This window comes from Grampus griseus (genome assembly GCF_964374135.1).
Source record: "Grampus griseus genome assembly, chromosome: 1".
Taxonomy (NCBI): Eukaryota; Metazoa; Chordata; class Mammalia; order Artiodactyla; family Delphinidae; genus Grampus; species Grampus griseus.
The window spans coordinates 97537851-97561815 of record NC_139017.1 but is presented as its reverse complement, the minus strand read 5'-3'; the positions used below and the strand labels follow the sequence as shown (position 1 = coordinate 97561815).

The 23965-nt window shown below is 38.1% G+C and overlaps 1 protein-coding gene across 2 annotated transcripts in view; it reads right to left on the bottom strand.

The window, feature by feature from the left end:
* The window catches only part of DPYD (dihydropyrimidine dehydrogenase), an 815412-nt gene that overhangs the window by 607781 nt on the left and 183666 nt on the right, over positions 1-23965 (bottom strand). For both annotated transcript variants that reach the window (XM_082655551.1, XM_082655550.1), the window contains exon 4: positions 14866-14953. In XM_082655551.1, coding sequence (XP_082511677.1) covers positions 14866-14953 — 88 coding nt within the window. The remainder of the gene's footprint in view (positions 1-14865; positions 14954-23965) is intronic.

The following is a 23965-nucleotide window of genomic DNA, read 5'->3' as shown; positions in this document are numbered from 1 at the left end:
CATAGCCTCATAACATTCCATAATGTAAATATAACCTAATAGATTTATCAATTTTCCTAATGATGGATGGCACTATAATTGTCTCAAGTTTTTGCTACCTCAAACAATGCTATGATTGGTATAATAAATACTATTGTACATATGCCATTAAATGGTCGTACTTTTATTTCTCTAGGAAGAACAGATAGCAAAGCATTGCTAGTACAACAGTATATATATTTGAAATTTTCAAATACATTACTACTGTATGAGACTTCTTGCTTCCTTTCTGCTAAATAGCATAGGAGGTTATTTAACATTTTAACTTTAAAAATATGATGAGAGGGCTTCCCTGGTGGCGCAGTGGTTGAGAGCCCACCTGCCAATGCAGGAGACACGGGCTCTTGCTCTGGTCCGGGAAGATCCCACATGCCGCGGAGCAGCTAGGCCCGTGAGCCATGGCCGCTGAGCCTGCACGTCCAGAGCCTGTGTTCCGCAACGGGAGAGGCCACAACAGTGAGAGGCCCGTGTACCGCAAAAAAAAAAAATATGATGAGAGAAAACTGGTGTCCCACCCTTTGATTTACATATTTCTGGCTAATATGGAAGTAGGACATCTCTAATATAGCCATTAATCATTTGCATGACCTCTTCTTTAATGTTTATAACTTTTGCCCATGCATACACAGGGTCAGGTTATTTTTTTTCATTTAAATTTTTAGGAACTCTGATTTAACAGAGAAGTTACCACTTAGCCTAAACATGCAGAGCAAAAAAAAATGTTCACTTGGTTTCAAGTTTGGTTAGATTTTATTTTAAAATACATTTTTAAATGTGTGTAGTAAAATTTTCTCTCACATATTTCACAGGTTCAAAATTATCCTTAAATCTTTTTCTTTTTATATTTAAAAATTTAGTCCACCTAAAATTTATCTTAGATGGCCTGATGAAGGATCTAAAAGTAAAGTAAAAATTTTATCAGAACCACTTTTCAAAGAACTCATCATTTTCCACTGAATTAAAATGTCCTCTTCATTATATATTATGTTCTCTTACTTACTTGGTTCTATTTACAGATTTTCATCAGTTTCAGAAATGTGCATTCCTATACCAACTCTATATTATCTTAACTATAGTAGCTTTATAGTGAGTATCAATATCTGATGGCAAATCTTTTTGTCTTTTCAACAGTTTCTTCCATGTGTCTTCTCAATTACTATTCCAGTATTTACTAATAAAAATGTGGGTTTCAATCATTCTAGACTACCCACTAGATCTTATTTATAGCACTTTTCCACATGTATTGAGAAATAGTTATCTACCATGACTCTTCTAATTTAAAAAGTTAAAATTATAGGTAAAATATGTTTTAAAAAGTCACTGTGGTGGGAGAGCAGGAAGATGGCGGAAGAGTAAGACGCGGAGATCACCTTCCTCCCCACAGATACACCAGAAATACATCTACACGTGGAACAACTCCTACAGAACACCTACTGAAGGCTGGCAGAAGACCTCAGACCTCCCAAAAGGCAAGAAACTCCCCACGTACCTGGGTAGGGCAAAAGAAAAAAAGAAAAAACAGAGACAAAAGAATAGGGACGGCACCTGCACCAGTGGGAGGGAGCTGTGAAGGAGGAAAAGTGTCCACACACTAGGAAGCCCCTTCGCGGGCGGAGACTGCGGGAGGCGGAGGGGGGAGCTTCGAAGCCGCGGAGGAGTGCACAGCAACGGGTGCGGAGGGCAAAGCGGGGAGATTCCCGCACAGAGGATCGGTGCCGACCGGCACTCACCAGCCCGAGAGGCTTGTCTGCTCACCAGCCGGGGCGGGCGGGGCTGCGAGCTGAGGCCGGAGCGCAGGGAGAGGACTGGGGTTGGCGGCTTGAACATAGCCTGAAGGGGTTAGTACACCACAGCTAGCCGGGAGGGAGTCCGGGGAAAAGTCTGCACCTGCCGAAGAGGCAAGAGACTTTTTCTTCCCTCTTTGTTTCCTGGTGCGTGAGGAGAGGGGTTTAAGAACGCTGCTTAAAGGAACTCCAGAGACGGGCGCGAGCCGCGGCTAAAAGCGCGAACCCCAGAGACGGGCGCGAGCCGCGGCTAAAAGCGCGAACCCCAGAGACGGGCGCGAGCCGCGGCTGAAAGCGCGGACCCCAGAGACGGGCGCGAGCCGGCGCTGAAAGCGCGGACGCCAGAGACGGGCGCGAGCCGCGGCTGAAAGCGCGGACCCCAGAGACGGGCGCGAGCCGCGGCTGAGGGCGCGGACCCCAGAGACGGGCGCGAGCCGCGGCTGAGGGCGCGGACTCCAGAGGCGGGCGGGAGACGTTGGGGCTGCTGCTGCCGCCACCAAGGGGCCTGTGTGCGAGCGCGGGTCGGTCTCCACGCCCCTCTTCCACGGAGCCTGTGCAGCCCGCCCCTGCCGGGTTCCCGGGATCCGGGGACGACTTCCCCGGGAGAGCGCACGGCGGGCCTCGGGCTGGTGCAGGGTCACGCCGGACTTTGCCGCAGCAGGCCCGCCCCGCATTCCGTGCCCCTCCCTCCCCGCCAGCCTCAGTACGCCAGAACCCCCGAATCAGCGGCTCCTTTAACCCCGTCCTGTCTGAGCAAAAAACAGACGCCCTCCAGCGACCTACACGCAGAGGCAGGGCCAAATCCAAAGCTGAGCCCCTGTGAGCTGTGAGAACAAAGAAGAGAAAGGGAAATCTCTCCCAGCAGCCTCAGAAGCAGCGGATTAAAGCTCCACAATCAACTTGATGTACCCTGCATCTGTGGAATACATGAATAGACAACGAATCATCCCAAATTAAGGAGGTGGACTTTGGGAGCAAGATCTATGATTTTTTTCCCTATTCCTCTTTTTGTGAATGTGTATGTGTATGCTTCTGTGTGAGAGATCTTGTCTGTATAGTCTTGCTTCCACCATTTGTCCTAGGGTTCTATCCGTCCATGGTTTTTTCTTAAAATTTTTTTCTTAATCAATTTTAATTTTAAGAACGTTATTATACTTTACCTTCGTCCTTTCTTTCTTTCTTTCTTTCTTTCTTTCTTTCCTTCCTTCCTTCCCTACTTTAGACAACGAATCATCCCAAATTGAGGAGGTGGTCTCTGACAGCAAGATTAATGATTTTTGCCCCTTTACCTCTTTTAGTGAGGGTGTATGTGTACGCTTCTGTGTAAGATTTTGTCTGTATAGCTTTGCTTCCAACATTTGTCCTAAGGTTCTATCCGTCCCTTTTTTTTCCTAAACAAGAATTTTTTAATTCAATAACTTTATTATACTTTATTTTATTTTTACTGTATCTTCTTTCTTTGTTTTTCCTTCTTTCCCTCCTTCCTTCCTTCCTCCCTCCCTCCCTCCTTTCGTTCCTTCTTGCCTTCTTTCCTTCTTTGCTTCTTTCTTTCTTTCTTTCTTTCTTTCTTCCTTCCTTCCTTCCTTCCTTTCCTCCTTCCTTCCCTCCTTTCCTTCTTTCTTTCCTCATACTTCTACTAATTCCTTATACTTTTTCTCCCTTTTATTCTGAGCCGTGTGGATGAAAGACTCTTGGTGCTCCAGCCAGGAGTCAGGGCTCTGCCTCTGAGGTAGGAGAGCCAACTTCAGGACACTGGTCCACAAGAGACCTTCCAGCTCCACATAATATCGAACGGCGAACATCTCCCAGAGACCTCCATCTTAACACCAGCACCCAGCTTCACTCAACGACCAGCAAGCCAGAGTGCTGGACAACCTGTGCCAAACAACTAGCAAAACAGGAACACAACCCCACCCATTAGCAGAGAGGCTGCCTAAAATCATAATAAGGCCACAGACACCCCAAAACACACCACCAGACGTGAACCTGCCTACTAGAGAGACAAGATCCAGCCTCATCCACCACAACACAGGCACTAGTCCCCTCCACCAGGAAGCCTACACAACCCACTGAACCAACCTTAGCCACTGGAGACAGACATCAAAAACAGGAGGAACTACGAACCTGCAGCCTGCAAAAAGGAGACCCCAAACACAGTAAGATAAGCAAAATGAGAAAACAGAAAAACACACAGCAGATAAAGGAGCAAGATAAAAATGCACCAGACCTAACAAATGAAGAGGAAATAGGCAGTCTACCTGAAAAAGAATTCAGAATAATGATAGTAAGGTTGATCCGAAATCTTGGAGATAGAATGGACAATAGAATGGACAAAATGCAAGAATCAGTTAACAAGGACCTAGAAGAACTAAAGATGAAACAAGCAACGATGAACAACACAATAAATGAAATTAAAAATACTCTAGATGGGATCAATAGCAGAATAACTGAGGCAGAAGAACGGATAAGTGACCTGGAAGATAAAATAGTGGAAATAACTACTGCAGAGCAGAATAAAGAAAAAAGAATGAAAAGAACTGAGGACAGTCTCAGAGACCTCTGGGACAACATTAAACGCACCAACATTCGAATTATAGGGGTTCCAGAAGAAGAAGAGAAAAAGAAAGGGACTGAGAAAATATTTGAAGAGATTATAGTTGAAAACTTCCCTAATATGGGAAAGGAAATAGTTAATCAAGTCCAGGAAGCACAGAGAGTCCCATACAGGATAAATACAAGGAGAAATACGCCAAGACACATATTAATCAAACTGTCAAAAATTAAATACAAAGAAAGCATATTAAAAGCAGCAAGGGAAAAACAACAAATAACACATAAGGGAATCCCCATAAGGTTAACAGCTGATCTCTCAGCAGAAACCCTACAAGCCAGAAGGGAGTGGCAGGACATACTGAAAGTGATGAAGGAGAAAAACCTGCAGCCAAGACTACTCTACCCAGCAAGGATCTCATTCAGATGTGATGGAGAAATTAAAACCTTTACAGACAAGCAAAAGCTGAGAGAGTTCAGCACCACCAAACCAGCTTTACAACAAATGCTAAAGGATCTTCTCTAGGCAAGAAACACAAGAGAAGGAAAAGACCTATAATAACGAACCCAAAACAATTTAGAAAATGGGAATAGGAACATACATATCGATAATTACCTTAAATGTAAATGGACTAAATGCTCCTACCAAAAGACACAGATTAGCCGAATGGATACAAAAACAAGACCCTTATATATGCTGTCTACAAGAGACCCACTTCAGACCTAGAGACACATACAGACTGAAAGTAAGGGGATGGAAAAAGATATTCCATGCAAATGGAAACCAAAAGAAAGCTGGAGTAGCAATTCTCATATCAGACAAAATAGACTTTAAAATAAGGACTATTAAAAGAGACAAAGAAGGACACTACATAAAGATCAAGGGATCGATCCAAGAAGAAGATATAACAATTGTAAATATTTATGCACCCAACATAGGAGCACCTCAATACATAAGGCAAATACTAACAGCCATAAAAGGGGAAATCGACAGTAACACATTCATAGTAGGGGACTTAAACACCCCACTTTCACCCATGGACAGATCATCCAAAATGAAAATAAATAAGGAAACACAAGCTTTAAATGATACATTAAACAAGATGGACTTAATTGATATTTATAGGACCCTCCATCCAAAAACAACAGAATACACATTTTTCTCAAGTGCTCATGGAACATTCTCCAGAATAGATCATATCTTGGGTCACAAATCAAGCCTTGGTAAATTTAAGAAAATTGAAATTGTATCAAGTATCTTTTCTGACCACAACGCCATGAGACTAGATATCAATTACAGGAAAAGATCTGTAAAAAATACAAACACATGGAGGCTAAACAATACACTACTTAATAATGAAGTGATCACTGAAGAAATCAAAGAGGAAATCAAAAAATACCTAGAAACAAATGACAATGGAGACACAACGACCCAAAACCTGTGGGATGCAGCAAAAGCAGTTCTAAGGGGGAAGTTTATAGCAATACAAGCCCACCTTAAGAAGCAGGAAACAAATAGAATAAACAACCTAACCTTGCACCTCAAGCAATTAGAGAAAGAAGAACAAAAAACCCCAAAGCTAGCAGAAGGAAAGAAATCATAAAAATCAGATCAGAAATAAATGAAAAAGAAATGAAGGAAACAATAGCAAAGATCAATAAAACTAAAAGCTGGTTCTTTGAGAAGATAAACAAAATAGATAAACCACTAGCCAGACTCATCAAGAAAAAAAGGGAGAAGACTCAAATCAATAGAATTAGAAATGAAAAAGGAGAGGTAACAACTGACACTGCAGAAATAAAAGAGATCATGAGAGATTACTACAAGCAACTCTATGCCAATAAAATGGACAATCTGGAAGAAATGGACAAATTCTTAGAAATGCACAACCTGCCAAGACTGAATCAGGAAGAAATAGAAAATATGAACAGACCAATCACAAGCACTGAAATTGAAACTGTTATTAAAAATCTTCCAACAAAGAAAAGCCCAGGACCAGATGGCTTCACAGGCGAATTCTATCAAACATTTAGAGAAGAGCTAACACCTATCCTCCTCAAACTCTTACAAAATATAGCAGAGGGAGGAACACTCCCAAACTCCTTCTACGAGGCCACCATCACCTTGATACCAAAACCAGGCAAGGAGGTCACAAAGAAAGAAAACTACAGACCAATATCACTGATGAACATAGATGCAAAAATCCTCAACAAAATACTAGCAAACAGAATCCAACAGCACATTAAAAGGATCATACACCATGATCAAGTGGGCTTTATTCCAGGAATGCAAGGATTCTTCAATATACGCAAATCTATCAATGTGATAAACCATATTAACAAATTGAAGGAGAAAAACCATATGATCATCTCAATAGATGCAGAGAAAGCTTTTGACAAAATTCAACACCCATTTATGATAAAAACCCTCAAGAAAGTAGGCATAGAGGGAACTTTCCTCAACATAATAAAGGCCATATACGACAAGCCCACAGCAAACATCATCCTCAATGGTGAAAAACTGAAAGCATTTCCACTAAGATCAGGAACAAGACAAGGGTGCCCACTCTCACCACTCCTATTCAACATAGTTTTGGAAGTTTTAGCCACAGCAATCAGAGAAGATAAGGAAATAAAAGGAATCCAAATCGGAAAAGAAGAAGTAAAGCTGTCACTGTTTGCAGATGACATGATCCTATACATAGAGAATCCTAAAGATGCTACCAGAAAACTACTAGAGCTAATCAATGAATTTGGTAAAGTGGCAGGATACAAAATTAATGCACAGAAATCTCTGGCATTCCTATATGCTAATGATGAAAAATCTGAAAGTGAAATCAAGAAAACACTCCCATTTACCATTGCAACAAAAAGAATAAAATATCTAGGAATAAACCTACTTAAGGAGACAAAAGACCTGTATGCAGAAAATTATAAGACACTGATGAAAGAAATTAAAGATGATACAAATAGATGGAGACATATACCATGTTCTTTCATTGGAAGAATCAACATTGTGAAAATGACTCTACTACCCAAAGCAATCTATAGATTCAATGCAATCCCTATCAAACTACCACTGGCATTTTTCACAGAACTAGAACAAAAAATTTCACAATTTGTATGGAAACACAAAAGACCCCGAATAGCCAAAGCAATCTTGAGAACAAAAAAAGGAACTGGAGGAATCAGGCTCCCTGACTTCAGACTATACTACAAAGCTACAGTTATCAAGACGGTATGGTACTGGCACAAAAACAGAAAGATAGATCAATGGAACAGGATAGAAAGCCCAGAGATAAACCCATGCACATATGGACACCTTATCTTTGATAAAGGTGGCAGGAATGTACAGTGGAGAAAGGACAGCCTCTTCAATAAGTGGTGCTGGGAACACTGGACAGGTACATGTAAAAGTATGAGATTAGATCACTCCCTAACACCATACACAAAAATAAGCTCAAAATGGATTAAAGACCTAAATATAAGGCCAGAAACTATCAAACTCTTAGAGGAAAACATAGGCAGAACACTCTATGACATAAATCACAGCAAGATTTTTTCTGACCCACCTCCTAGAGTAATGGAAATAAAAACAAAAATAAACAAATGGGACCTAATGAAACTTCAAAGCTTTTGCACAGCAAAGGAAACCATAAACAAGACCAAAAGACAACCCTCAGAATGGGAGAAAATATTTGCAAATGAAGCAACTGACAAAGGATTAATCTCCAAAATTTACAAGCAGCTCATGCAGCTCAATAACAAAAAAACAAACAACCCAATCCAAAAATGGGCAGAAGACCTAAATAGACATTTCTCCAAAGAAGATATACAGACTGCCAACAAACACATGAAAGAATGCTCAACATCATGAATCATTAGAGAAATGCAAATCAAAACTACAATGAGATATCATCTCACACCAGTCAGAATGGCCATCATCAAAAAATCTAGAAACAATAAATGCTGGAGAGGGTGTGGAGAAAAGGGAACCCTCTTGCACTGCTGGTCGGAATGTGAATTGGTTCAGCCACTATGGAGAACAGTATGGAGGTTCCTTAAAAAACTACAAATAGAACTACCATATGATCCAGCAATCCCACTACTGGGCATATACCCTGAGAAAACCGAAATTCAAAAAGAGTCATGTACCAAAATGTTCATTGCAGCTCTATTTACAATAGCCCGGAGATGGAAACAACCTAAGTGCCCATCATCGGATGAATGTATAAAGAAGATGTGGCACATATATACAATGGAATATTACTCAGCCATAAAAAGAAACGAAATTGAGCTATTTGTAATGAGGTGGATAGACCTAGAGTCTGTCATACACAGTGAAGTAAGTCAGAAAGAAAAAGACAAATACCGTATGCTAACACATATATATGGAATTTAAGAAAAAAAAATGTCATGAAGAACCTAGGGGTAAGGCAGGAATAAAGACGCAGACCTCCTAGAGAACGGACTTGAGGTTGGGGGGGGGAGGGGTGAGCTGTGACGGGGCGAGAGAGAGTCATGGACATATACACACTAACAAACGTAGTAAGGTAGATAGCTAGTGGGAAGCAGCCGCATGGCACAGGGATATTGGCTCGGTGCTTTGTGACAGCCTGGAGGGTGGGATAGGGAGGGTGGGAGGGAGGGAGACGCAAGAGGGAAGAGATATGGGAACATATGTATATGTATAACTGATTCACTTTGTTATAAAGCAGAAACTAACACACCATTGTAAAGCAATTATACCCCAATAAAGATGTTAAAAAAAATAAAATAAATTAAAAAAATAAATAAAAATAAAAAGTCACTGTGAACACATCCATGAGCTTTCATGTCCAGGGACTGAAAAATGAAAAGGCAGTGAGCAGAGAAATAAGTGGAACCATCTTAAAGGCATTCATCAAACCAGGTGAAAAAGGCTTTCGTTTTCAGGTCCTTTGAGAACATAGCAAATATAAATTCCTTCTAAAGAAACGTCTTCATTGCTCTCCTCAAAGAACTTCCACAGATAAAGCCTCAAAGAAAATGAGCAACCAGAATTAAAAAATAATAATAAAAAAATAAAAATAAAAAAAGATATTAAACACACAGGGAAACAAAACACTATGAGTGGAGCCAGTAGACATCACAGACAATATAATCAGGCTCACAAATACTTTAGATAGTGGGATTCTCAGAGTACAAAGTTAAGTAATTTTATCTGTTTTAAAAAATTAAAGACAGGCTTGAAAAATAAATAAAAAGCTACCAGATTTTTTTTAATGTAAAAAAAAGGACTCCTAGAAATGAAAGATAAAATTGTAACTCAAAACTCAGTGGACCATTTTAACAACATGTTTGAAATTGGTTAAGAAAGTATTAGTAAACCTGAAAGTAGAATTGAAGAAAATGATCTAAGATGTAACCCCCAAAACACAGAGATGAAAGTTTAAAAAATAAATTGAGTCATTGAGACTAAAGTAAGAATGTTTAACATATATCTAATGAGAGCTCCATAAAGAGAGGAGAAAGACAATGAGAAATTCCCCCAAATGATGAAAGACATCAATCCACAGATTCAAGAATCACAAGGAAAACCATGCAAAATAAATAAAATGAAATCCATACTTAGATAAGTCACTGTAAAACTGCTGAACACTAAAGATAAAAAGATCTTTAAATCAACTCCCCTCCAAAGATATTATGACTCTCAAATGAGCAATAACTAGGCTGCTGGTGACTTTCCAATAGCACCAATGCATGACCAAAGACTAAAATGATATTGTCTGAGAGGTGAAAAAAAATAATAACTGCCAACCCAGAATTTTATACATAGTCAAACTATTTTTCAAGAGTTAATAAATGTATAAAGTTTCAGAAACAAAAAGAGTTGGTCAACACCATACCCTTACTGAATAAAGATTTAAAGTATTTATTCTAAGCAAAAGTGAATTGATTTCCCATGGAAATCTCAACGTGGAAAAAAAAACCTGAAGAAAATAGGCAAAAATTTGAATAAAGCTAATCCAATATTGGCTAATCAAGCATTAACAATACTACTGATCAAGTTTTAAAAGGATAGAATTATTACATTATGAGATAGGGAGGGCTAATTAGAATTACAGTACCTTAGTCTATGCCACAAGACCCACTCAGATTAGGTCCCCAAATGGCACAGATCCAGAATATTTAGCTTGTTTTAAAATTTAGAATACAATCAGTCCTAGAAAAAAAATACATCTTTCACATTACTCAAAAATTGGCATCTCAACTGTAAGGGAAACTGACAGACAAGTTCAGAACTACTTATTTAAACCAAATGGCAGACTTAGCTCTGAAGGATAATGGCTTGTCAGTCCTCTTGGTGCATCACATAGACTTTTTAAAAGCTGTGTTCCCTTGAACATCATCTTATGGCAGGTAGGTAAATTTCTGTCAGTTTTCTTGTGATGGATAGAGGTGCTCACACTATCATCTGGCAATAAAAGTGAGGGAACTAGCCTTGTGTACCAAAGAAAACCTGAAATCTCATCACTACATTTTGTTTTATTTATCCAAAATATTCATATCTTTTAAATTACTCAGTAATAAATTATGGACTTCCTAATACTTTTTTTTCATCTGCTTACTTCTCTTTCATAATAGTGGAGAAAGCCCAATTGGTTTACATAATAGGTTATGTATTGGGACATTAGTTTCTAGGCAATGGGGAGCCACTGAAGCTTTTTGAACAAGGGTGTAATGTAATTAGAGTTACGATTTTAAAAAATTATTCTGAAAATGATCCACATTTTATTTGATAAGGGTATAAACCACTTAGCCATTGAAGTTGAAAAGCAAACCCAAAAGGAGGATGGACTAAATCTATTGATTGCACTTCTGCTTTGTAACCTTTGTGCATGTGTGTGCATATGCACACACACACATATATCAAGACAACATATTTAAATAAAAATATTGTTATCAAGAATATTTATCAATAAATTCTGCTGGTTAAATTGTGTTGCTCCTCTGACTTCTTGTTACTTTCAATAGGAATCTATGATAAAGAAGAGTCTTTTATTTTACATTCAGTCATTTAGTCAGTTGTTTTTCTAATGTATATTATTAAATTTATCTATCTAGATATAAAAGTCACAAAAGCTAAGTACACAGATTCTGTAAAATATGCAAATCTGTGGAAAAACCAAAGCTTTACAACTTAATATAAAATTTTGAAAGAGAAAATAACTATTATTTGAAATAAAGCATCATGAAACAAGAAACATTTTTTAGCAATTTTTCAATAAATTTATAGACTGACCTTATGCATACTGTTTTTTCAAAAGAAAACTATTGGGCTTCCCTGGTGGCGCAGTGGTGGACAGTCCCCCTGCTCATGCAGGGGACACGGGTTTGTGCCCCGGTCCGGGAAGACCCCACATGCCGCAGAGCGGCTAGGCCCGTGAGCCATGGCCGCTGAGCCTGTGCGTCCAGAGCCTGTGCTCTGCAACGGGAGAGGCCACAACAGTGAGAGGCCCGCGTACCACCAAAAAAAAAAAAAAAAAGAAAAAAAGAAGAAAACTATCAAAAAATATAGCCTAGTATTCACAGTTTGATTAATCTGAAACGTGTACTTCCGACTGAGAGATACAATTGTAAACAACAGCCTGCACGAACAGGCAGAAAAACTGACTGAGGAGGTACGACAGACTTGAGTGTACCTTTGGAAACTAGAGCTGTAATCCAGTTTGTAAGAAAGTAAAGAATGGAAGTATTGGCCTAAACTCCACTGAATCACAGAAACCGAACACAATACAACACAAGTGACATCCTTTTTTCAAAAAGGCACAAGGTTCATTGAGTTGGGTGATTCAATTACCCTCTCAACCTGGAAAGAACCCCCCTCCTGATCTGAAGTCCACTGGCAGAGCAATGTGGGACAGCCTACATTGTACACAGCTGGTAAATAGCTAAAAAGCTGCAGGCTTTAAAGTACAAGAATCTCTGACCTTTCATGATTGGTGCAATGATTCTTCAACAAAATACTACTTACAACAGAGTTCCTTAAAAGTCTGCAAAAGATTACATTTTCAATTAAATACCTCCAAATATCTTCTCTTCATACGGAAATCTGTTTAAATAAATACAATGTGCAATGTGCAATGTTTCATCAGGTAGTAAAGAATTAATGAAACAACATTTTTTCCTAAAATAGAAATGATTTTAATCTTGTTTAGACACTTTATAAACTTTTCAAAGAATATCATTATTCCCATTTTGTCTTTTTTTAATAAACTTTTGTAGACCTTAAATGAATGTGCTATACACTAATTAGAATCACAAAATCACTACTGAATTATAGAATATATAAGGAAAATTTAGCTAGCATGGATCATTATTCTAGTATCTCCTCATGCATGAAGCCAAGAGTACTACTACCTTAGATATAATTTTAGCCAAAACACTTTCTACTTCAAATTTTGGACATTTTGTTTTACTCCTTTTCTCATGAGGTTATTAAATAAATGAGATTTCATGCACACATTTCACATAAATTATTCATTCTCACATACAAGACAGAGATCCTGTGATGATAAATGTTTGGGATACTACAAAGTTAGTATCCCTTTTCAGATTTCATCTTATTTACAAAACAAACATAAATCATTGATGATTTCCTACTATCTACAGAATTAAGTCTCAAATATTGAGCATAGAATTAAAATATTTTCACGACCTAATCCCAACCTAATTGTCTGGTCTCTTTCTCATCACTCTTGTTCATGTAATCTAGGCTTCATCTTAGCTACACTGAATTTATTATATTTCTCCAAATATGCCGTGTATACACCCATATTCCTGCTTTTTCATATGCTGAATACTCTTCCTGAACTGCATGGATTGCAGCACTAACCATATTGAATTATGGCTAGGTTTTTGTGTTGCTTTGTTTTTTAACGTATCTGGCTTTGCTTACAGATTATGAATTTCCAAAAGGCAAGGTCACAGCAGGGACCCTTTCTTACCCAGTACCTGTCACTGTGTTTGGTACATAGTAGGTGTTCAATGAATAACACTGGCTACAAAAAAAGTAATCACTTGTATAATATTTACCATATTGAATGAATAAGGAAGTTAATAATTCTACATCAACAAAATATTTGTTGAATAATTACCATATTAGAGATTTTTTTCACATACAAATATTATTTAGTTTATACCATAATCCTGTAAGACAGATGCTATCTTTCTTTCATAAATGAAGGTAAAGAAATAAGTAATTTTCCCTGGGTTCACAAGCGTTCAATCTAAAAATTCAACCTGGACTTCAAATCCTAAAAAAACTGACCATGTAGATTAACACCATGTCCTATACCTAAGTAATAACCTCTAAATCTTTTGAAATTCTAAAGCTATATAAATTTATAATTTTTCTCCTACAATATTTTTTAAATCATTGACATATTAAGAAATGATCTTTATATATTAAAAGGTACCTGGTAGTTGAAGGGGCACTTTACTGGATTTTTGCAGCATTTTAGAACATAAGTTTTAAACCCTGTGAAAGGAAGGATTCGCTACATCCTTATGAGAAGATTACTTCAGCTTTTGCTCAGTTAAAAGATAAGATACTTGGCTAAGAGACTGTAATGCTCCTTTCACAAACAAAAGATACTATTAATTAATTATTCAATCAATAAACCATTCTCTTAGTGAATAAAAATTAGGCTTAGCCTTACATTGACTTAAAAAAAAAAAAAACTCAAAGATCAAAATTCCTTTTTTTTTCTACTCATGCCCATAAAAGTCTGTTTTCTATTTTTTAATTGTTGGGGGCTTTTGGTTACAACTCTATCAGTCTCTATGAATTATTCCAAATCTTAAACAAATTCCCTTGATTTGTTTCAGTGTGCCAGAGTTAATAACAAAGCACATTTTAAAACAAAGATACGGACTTCCCTGGGGGCGCAGTGTTGAGAGTCCGCCTGCCGATGCAGGGGACACGGGTTCGTGCCCCGGTCCAGGAAGATCCCACATGCCGCGGAGCGGTTAGGCCCGTGAGCCATGGCCGCTGAGCCTGCGCGTCCAGAGCCTGTGCTCCGCAATGGGAGAGGCCACAACAGTGAGAGGCCCACGTACCGCAAAAAACAAAAACACAAAAATACTTCACAAATTTGAATGTGTTCAGATAATCAATGACATTCCTATCTATAAGCATTTAGCACGCCTAAGCTAGAGTAAATCTATTCAGTGAATGCTTTGTATTAAAAAATGACTAATTTCAACACGAACTAATTTTTAATACAATAAACAGTGAATACGCATTTCACAATAATCATATCACAAACTGGGAGAGACTAATTAATAAAATGTGCCACATTTTCACAGGCCTATAGAAATCATATTTTTAATACGTTAACCCAATTTACTAAGACAAGCTTTATGCTTTAATCATGGTCATAATAGATAGAGAACAAGATCAAAGGCTGTTATTAATTTTCATTTGCAGAACTGAATCCAAATTTACCTTGTTTGAGATACTTGTGATGAACGATTTAATATCTAGATTGGTTGGACAGCTCTTCTGACAGGGGGCATCTGCACATTTCAGGCATCTAGGGAATAAAATAACTGAATTAAAGAAACTATAAAGTAAGTGAGATAATATTCTATATATTCTCTACCCTATACCCATTCAGAGTTAGTGTCTATTAAGAACAAATAAAATTGTACTATTTTTAGATACAAAAATTTTTTAAGCAATAAACATAGAGTACTTGTGTTTCACTTTTTGCACACCTCCTAAGGTGTATGAAATGGCACCACTGAGGCTAATAACTGCCCTTTCTCTTGGTGCTCCTCCTAGAGTTCAAGAAGATCAAACTTATTTAAGATACATCATTCATCCATCCATTTACTAAATCAGTCTTACTTGGATCCCTCACAACACTGATAATGCTTAGAGAATGGAGTCTTTTATGATAAAAGTTTTGTATGCCTTTTACACCACAATTATACAAACACAAAGGTAAAGTCTCTCTTTTTACCACGTGTAAATTCCTTTCTTCCTCCATTCATCCCTCCCACTTTTCCACCCACCTCTCCTCCCAGCCTTCTTCTTCCCCTGCCATCATCCCTCCCTCCCTCCCTCCCTCCTCCAATTTTCTGATGTCTTTTAACCTACGCATTATTCACATGGCAATTGGGCTTTGCAGTAGATGCCTCAATGCATAGACCAGATCTACCCCCTTTCAGACTGAAGTATTTATTCCTCCAGCTGCTGTGCCCTCACATGAAGAGAACAGGCTGAACCAAGGTCATGCCCCCTTTCTAGCTGCTGCCAGTTTCCAATCACAGGTCAGTGAGGGGAGGTAGAGGCGCAGTCTCCTTGCCCCCACTTGGGGAATAGGTCTGCAGGGATCTACTGCAGCCTTTATCGTAGCTATGTCTGTCCAATCCTGATTCCTTCACTCTTGTTACAGGTGTGGATCTTCTAATAAACTTCCCACATACTAATCTCATATCAGAATCTGCTTTCTGCGGAAATGACCAGAGACATGTTCAAACTTCAGTGTTCCTAAGAACCACCTGGGAAGCTTGATAAATGTCATAATTTCCACAGAGAAGCCCCTCCTGAGTCTGAGTTATTGGTCTGGGAATCTGCATTTTGGAAAGCCCCTTTAAGGTGATTCTGATAAACATGGTTGGAGCCACACAGTGAGAATCACAGTTCTATAATTACTACCTTAGGACTGAAACCACTGGTTAGAATGGTCTTTAATTTGTACATTCATATACGTATTTGTGTATTCATTTGATAAATATTTAATGAGCCCTTGTTACATGGCAGAACCTGGGATATGAGGTTATAAAAGTGATGAACAAGACCACCATGGTCCTGCTCTCATGGAACTTGCAGTTTGGAGGAAGTTCAGACATATAAAAGGCACTTGTAGTAGTCAGTGTGGTCAATGTGAATTTGGGTAAAAACAGCATGCTAAGGGAGCATATAAGAGGAACAGTAGTCCTGGAGGGAGAGAGTCAGGCAAAGCTTATTGGGAACAATAACTTAAAGGGATGATTGAAGAATGAGTGGGCATTAGGGAAGCAAATGAAGGTGGGATTTGGAGTGCAGGGTCACTCAAGAAAATGACAAAGGATAAAAACAGTACGTGCCAAGGCCTGGAGAGAAAAAACATGAGAGGGTAGGTGAACTAATGGAATCTGGTATGGCATAAAGTGAAAGTGGGAGTAGTGAAAAATTAAGCTGGTGATCTGAAATTTAACATACACCATTGTCACATCTGTCAGAAGACGAGAATTCTCTGAGAATTTCACTGAGAATGAGTCCCACGTTGCTCAGTGACAAAGGTCACTAGCTGGCTCATTTTCTATCCACTTCCATGTGTAAAGACGTTGGTTCATTTCCTTTAAGAAAACAATACCGGTCTCCTTGTCATTCTTTTATAAGTCAGAGAGTCCTCTTCATTGTCTGAACCAATTTCTCAGTACCTAATTAATATCTTGTTTTTAAATCTGATCTCTTCTCTCTGGTTTGTGCCCTTAGCCTTCTCTCTAAATTAAATTTTACACAATGAGTACCGAAGGCTTTTCATAATCAATTGTCCTCTCTGAAATGCAGTCATTAAACCTCTCCCCTATCATTTCACTAAATGCCATTGTTAGATTCACATTTATAATTTAGTTGAATTCCTATCTTCTTATACTTATGGGGTTTTTTTTCCCTAAAACACTGTCACTGAGTTTAAAAAGAATTTCTTGGAAGTATGATCAGTAGGACAACAATCCAAAAAGAAAACAAAGCATGGTTTATTTGGTCCTTGATGTTGAAATGACGTGATACTTATATGTGTTATCTTCACATGGGTAAATATGTTGTACATTAACAGTGGTTTGAAAGGATTTCCTATTATGTGGTAAAATAAAATAGCTAAAATAAAAATAGCTATAAAATAATATGCAATCTTAAATGTCTTCTGATTTGTAAAAAAGTCATTTTGACAATTTTTTAAATATCTGCCACTCCATAAGAATAAAGCAACAGAAATACTTGTTATGATAGATAAAGATATAGATAAATAGATAGAGGATTCTGGTTATCCCTAATGAAGTCACAAGCTTTCGGCTTTTCTTTTTTTTAACACGCAACTTGAATAATAAGGCAATTAAAAAATAAAGTTATAATGTCAGCAGGTATGAATGAGCCAAATTAATTCAAAGTGTATTTTTCTGTTCTTCCAGAGAAATCTTATATTCAACATAAACAGATTCACTTAACAGCACTGACAACACAAGGAGTTTTAGTTGTGGTTATTAAGCCTCTTTACCAAATAATTCTCCTTTTATTATTGAGCTAGTTCACAAATAACAGCTGTTGGAAATGTCAAATGTTAATGAGGCAGGGCAATGGAAACCTGAATTGTAGCATTCTTTTTTTCTTTGGTGCCATGAATATGCCAGAATGGGCAGACTCTGATAATAATACCATCTTGCAATTCTCTAAGCGCTCTGCAGACTAAAGTGCATCAGGCTGCCATTAATCCCACTTATCACTCTGACAGCTCAGTAATTACACTACTGCTATAGCCAGGTAGTCCTAATAAAATATCAACCACTGCAGTGGAATGCATACTGGGGAGATGTTTTATTAAACTTGGGGGGGATTGATCATCAAGTGACATTAGTGTTGACCTATTTTTCTATTTGACAATAAATTATCCTTTGACCATGCCATAATAGATATTACAGAGTGCATTTACTGTACCAAATCAGAAAGGTACTGCATTACAATGATGTAGGCAAATGGTGTAAATAAAATAACAGAAATGCATGTCAGAATGTATTACCTAAATTGCTTTAAATGATTGATACCATGAAAAATCACAGACACAGTACTTAGGGGAATATGTCAACAATTATTGTAAACCACAGTCCTACATAAATTTTTCATTAGAAGTAACATTTAAATTACACTTGTTTTTATCCTCAGTCATTTAATTCCCCTTTTATGTTTCAAAGTAACTCTTTTATAGTGCAGTTTATTTTTAAATGCATTGTAAGAGGCAAAAGTTAATACAGATAAACATTTATGTAATATTTTAATCCCCAAATAATTACATTTATACTGAGTATGTTAAATTATTTTTAAAGCAATAAAAAGTCTTAATTTTTTACCAATGATGAACTTTTTTCATTTTTATATTTAATAGAGAGGATAACTACAGATTTCATTAAAAGCAAAATATACAATATTTAATAATGTTAATCCTTCATGATTCAACATCACCATAAAAAATGTACGAAAACTTTAGTACTGCTACTTAAAGGACAAAAACTATTAAAGATATATTTATCCAGGAACTTTCTCTAGGGAAAGAGAGCTATGATTCCTCTCCCCAAATATCAGTGAGGCTGGACAGTTTGTCCTTTTTTTTTTTTTTGCGATACACGGGCCTCTCACTGCTGTGGCCTCTCCCGTTGCGGAGCGCAGGCTCCGGACACGCAGGCTCAGCGGCCATGGCTCACGGGCCCAGCCGCTCCGTGGCATGTGGGATCTTCCCGGACTGGGGCACGAACCCATGTCCCCCGCATCGGCAAGTGGACTTTCAACCACTGCACCACCAGGGAAGCCCAGAGGCTGGCCTATTTTACTCCACAGTATGACACCAAAAAACATTATAGTGAGCAATGAACTAAAGCATTTCATTCTTCACACATCTGAGAACAGATGCCTGCTTCTTTTATTGTTAAGCATACATAGCAGTTGGAATAGTAACATATGCTTGTTGAAGAATTTTCTAATCCATGAGTTTAAATAATAATTAATTTCTTTCTCAGTTTAAAAAAATCACACAAATCTGTTTGAAAGACTTGAAAACTCACATTGCATTGTCTTTGGGTTTTTTGCTAGACTTTGGTTCAATCAAGTCAGCACTGTTTCATCAGGTTATGTATTATCTATGTTAGCTTATATAATCAAACTGGGCAAGTCAGTATTTACATTAAAAAATTTAAATATTTTCTTAATATTCATGTTGTATTTCCTCAGATCTTTGATATTCAGTACCTTTATTTGGAAAGGTCTAACTACTTCAGGTGTAGCAGTGGGTACAGGATCTAACTTCTCCACCCTATTATAACCAGTGTAAGCAAATATATAGTCTAATATCCTTCCCCAACTTGGCAACATTTCTACTGAAACTGGGCAGAATGGAGTATCAGATTGAATGGAAGGTGTGTGAGTCAAGAAATGGAGGTTAGAAGTGTCATACATATATCTGAGTTCCACAGCTTACATCACTTGCACCCAGATTCTGTCATAATAAAAGGACCCAAGAAAGCTGGTTGGCATCTTTAAAGTATGATGAGACTAATCCAATGTTCTGATGCATTAAATATACAAGAGCCATTCTCAGCTTCCAATAATTCTCTCTGCTTCTCTCAGTATTCCATTAACAGCCTTTCCTATATACTTTCTGACTCTGCTTCTCTGATTACACCACAGGTTCTTACTAGCTCAAGGGTATTTGGAACTAACTTTGAATATTCCTAATATGCATCTTGGCCCAGTTTCTACATTCCACTGGGCTGGAAAGCTATGGCAACATCATTTACAATAACTGAATTTTTTTTTTTTTTGCGATATGCCGGCCTCCCACTGCTGTGGCCTCTCCCGTCGCGGAGCACAGGCTCCAGACGCGCAGGCTCAGCGGCCATGACTCACGGGCCCATCCGCTCCGCGGCATGTGGTATCTTCCCAGACCAGGGCACGAACCCACGTCCCCTGCATCGGCAGGCGGACTCTCAACCACTGTGCCACCAGGAAAGCCCTAACTGAATTTTTTTATCCTGTGCACCATTCTGCCTTTTAACCCCACCAACGATGTTCATGTTTTAAGGCTTTTAATATTTATTTGATTTTATAGGTTAACAACAAAACAATCTTTAAGTAAAGATATTTATCCACTAGAAATTTCCATTCACATGTGGGTGCTGCAAGATAGTTCAAAAGAAGGAAAATTTAGGGCTTCCCTGGTGGCGCAGTGTTTTAGAGTCCGTCTGCCGATGCAGGGGACGCGGGTTTGTGCCCCGGTCCGGGAGGATCCCACATGCAGCAGAGCGGCTGGGCCCGTGAGCCATGGCCGCTGAGCCTGTGTTTCCGGAGCCTGTGCTCCGCAACGGGAGACGCCACAACAGTGAGAGGCCCGCGTACCGAAAAAAAAAAAAAAGAAGCAAAATTTAGAACAGTACACAATTCACACAATCAATGCTCAAAACATTTTGTTGGATGATCATGAATCTAGGAATATAACATAGTTAAAAACTTTTCTACAATATGTCTATAGTCTGTGTCAAAAAATTGTTTTGTCTCAAATACTAATAGCTAAAAATGTGCGTTTTACACTTTTTGCATATTTTGAGTTAAATGAAGGAACTTAAAGTTAAAAATAATACTCGTTTTTGATCTTCATATATAACTGATTCTTAAAAATTAATAAGATCACTTTTATCTCCACTTCATAGATGAGAATATTGAGCCTCTGTAAATCTCCCAGAAGCATAATGAAACCAGTGGCCAAGGCAGCTGAAGGAACTACTGGAACATATTTACCATCTTACACCCATCTAGCCCATTCAGGTATGAAGGCAACTCAAAATTTTAAAAGGTGATGTTTTACTGACCTCATCTCTTGACAACACTAGTGCCTCCTTCCCAGAGTAATTTGAAGACTGAGAAAAAAGCAGTTGAGAAGTCACAGCTAGAAAAAGGCTATAGTATCCTCTCTCCTAGAGTCCAATTTTAGTTTAAGAAAAAAAAAAAAAGTGGAAGGTAGTCTTAATCATCTCCTCAAGAGGCTTCTCAAGTCAAGATGAAAACATTAGAGTTTTATGATATTACACAGTTTCGAAGGCTAATTCAATTACAGCTTTAAACAGCTTTAGCTGTAGCCACTTCTATTGGAAAGATACTTTTTGAGCATAGTCTTATTTTTGAAAAAACTGTGTGTGCTACAGAAACCTCAACAGCCTAAGAAGCCATAAATTTGCATACATCTTGTCCTGCAAGCAAATAAAACACTTCCATAAGACTTTAGTACATATTACCTCCTAAAATTTTAAACAAACATATCGTCCTATTTTACTACACAAAGAGAGTATCATCATGAGTATCTGAAGAATGCTGCTCTTAAACTTAGATTTTTCTCTTTCTTATGAGAGCCAATGGGACTTTAAGTTTTTGTTGTACAGAGGTGGAACAAGAAGAATGTGATGGAATTTGTATATATTACAAACTGCAAGAAGTCGTTGAAAGAAAATAAACACACATCATGCATATATGCATAAGACAGAAATAATTAGGTATGAAAAGAGAACCAAGTATGATTAAAGGAAGTGGGGTCAGTCCTTAAGGCTTTCAGAATCTACTGGGACTTTAAGATACTAGAAATAGCAGTTTTAAATAATAAGCCAAGATTTAAATACCAATACCAAAATCTAAAGAAAATAGGTTTATTTGCCAAATGTAGGTTACAGCAGTGAAGGAAGAGTGCCCCCATTTCCAATTTCTCTCTACGATAAATTTATTTGAAGAGTACAAGATCATGACTTACAAATTGAATTGCTGAAATGGAATAAAAAATGTTATTATATTGTAACTATTACAAGTAATTGGGAACTTCCCTGGTGGTCGAGGGGTTAAGACTCTGTGATCCCAACGCAGGGGGCATGGGTTCAATCCCCAGTCAGCGAACTAAAATCACACATGCCACGTGGCGCAGCCAAAAAAAAAAAAAAGTAAGTATTACACATTCACAAGTTTTAAAAACATGTCAGTAACACAGAAACACTTAAGGTCAATGAATACAGAACAAATCAAAGTATTTATTAAATGTTTTTTTTCTGCCAAGTAGATATCTAGGCCCTAAAACCTATGATATAATTTTATCCCTGTCATTTGCAGCTACAACAGAGGTATACTTTGATCAAGAAAACCAGAGATACTAATAGATAAAAGTCCTGCTTTATGTCCTGGAGGGATGGTCCGCTTGGCAACACTCTTAGGAAACCTTTTTTTTTTTTTTTTTTTTTTTTTGCGGTACACGGGCCTCTCACTGTTGTGGCCTCTCCCGTTGCGGAGCACAGGCTCTGGACGCACAGGCTCAGCGGCCATGGCTCACAGGCCCAGCCACTCCACGGCACGTGGGATCCTCCCGGACCGGGGCACGAACCCGTGTCCCCTGCATCGGCAGGCGGACTCTCAACCACTGCGCCACCAGGGAAGCCCAGGAAACCATTTTTTATCCACCTTAAAGATGGTGGGGATTGAGAGTATTTAAAGGGATTGAAGAAGATGGCCAAGAAGATAAAGAAGATTTATCAAGAAGATAAAGAGATTCCTCTCTCTTGCAGTAATGAGAGGGTGATAAGCCATGTAGCTGGATAGGGTTACTTGTGAGACTTGGTTATACTAAATATAGGCAGCATAAACAAGCCAGATTATACATAGCGTATAGGTATGATATATAGAGCGTGTGTGTGCACACACCCAGACTTATGTGTACACTAATATTAATTACTAAGTGCTCAAATGTGCTTGCTTGTCCAAAACCTTTAAATGTATTACCTCAGAAAGCATAGCATAGAGGTTAAGAGAACAAGCTCTGGATCTTGATTGCCCATATTTAATTCTTGACTTCACTGTACTGGTGTTAAGACTTCAGGCAAATGACCTAACCTCTCTGGGGATCAGTTTTCTCATATGCAAATGGAGGTAATAATTTGTACTTCAGAGGTTTGTTGTGAGAATGTTTAAATATTATACACTTACACCAAATAGTATGTACTTCTTTAGTTACTTAACAGGCATTCTCTATAACTCTCAAAATGCTCTGAAAAGTTATGCATTGCTTTCTCTCCTTTAATGTGAAAGGGGTCAGTGAAGAGTCACAGTATAATGTTTTACAGTTATTTACATACATTAAACGTAGTAGATATCTGACAAACATAAATATATGCTTTAAATCTTCATTTTCTCCTTATGGGATTTCAGAAGAAGGAAAAAGTATTTCTACTTCAGGAAAATCAGAGAAGCCTTCTCAAACAAAGATACTTATGCTGGAGACTGAAGAACAAGTAGGATTTTACTATGGACCAATGAGTCTACTAGAGCTTGATACAGCAAGTTATGGATGCATATGTGGTTTCTCCGTATTCCACACAGCAGCTACTACACCATGTACATTTTACCTGCCCAATAATATAGGAGGAATGAACGAATAAAAGGAATAAGAGGAAAAGAAATTCTGTTGCCTAATGTAATTCATTAAAAAAAAAAAAGATTATGGGTTCATCCAGGGCAGAGACTACATAACCCATCTTTGGTTCTCAGTATTACTCACAAATGTTTATGGAAAATTCCTGTCAGTGCACTTCTTCAGGAATCAAACTGCTAAAATACATGTCAATCTCATTAGTGACCCAAAGTCATTTATACAGAATCCTTTCCTCATGAGGTTTCTGGTTGTTTCTTCATGCTAATAGTATGAGGCAAACATATTCTTCTCCCAAAAATCAGTTAAATTAAAGATGATAGGTTGGGCAACTCA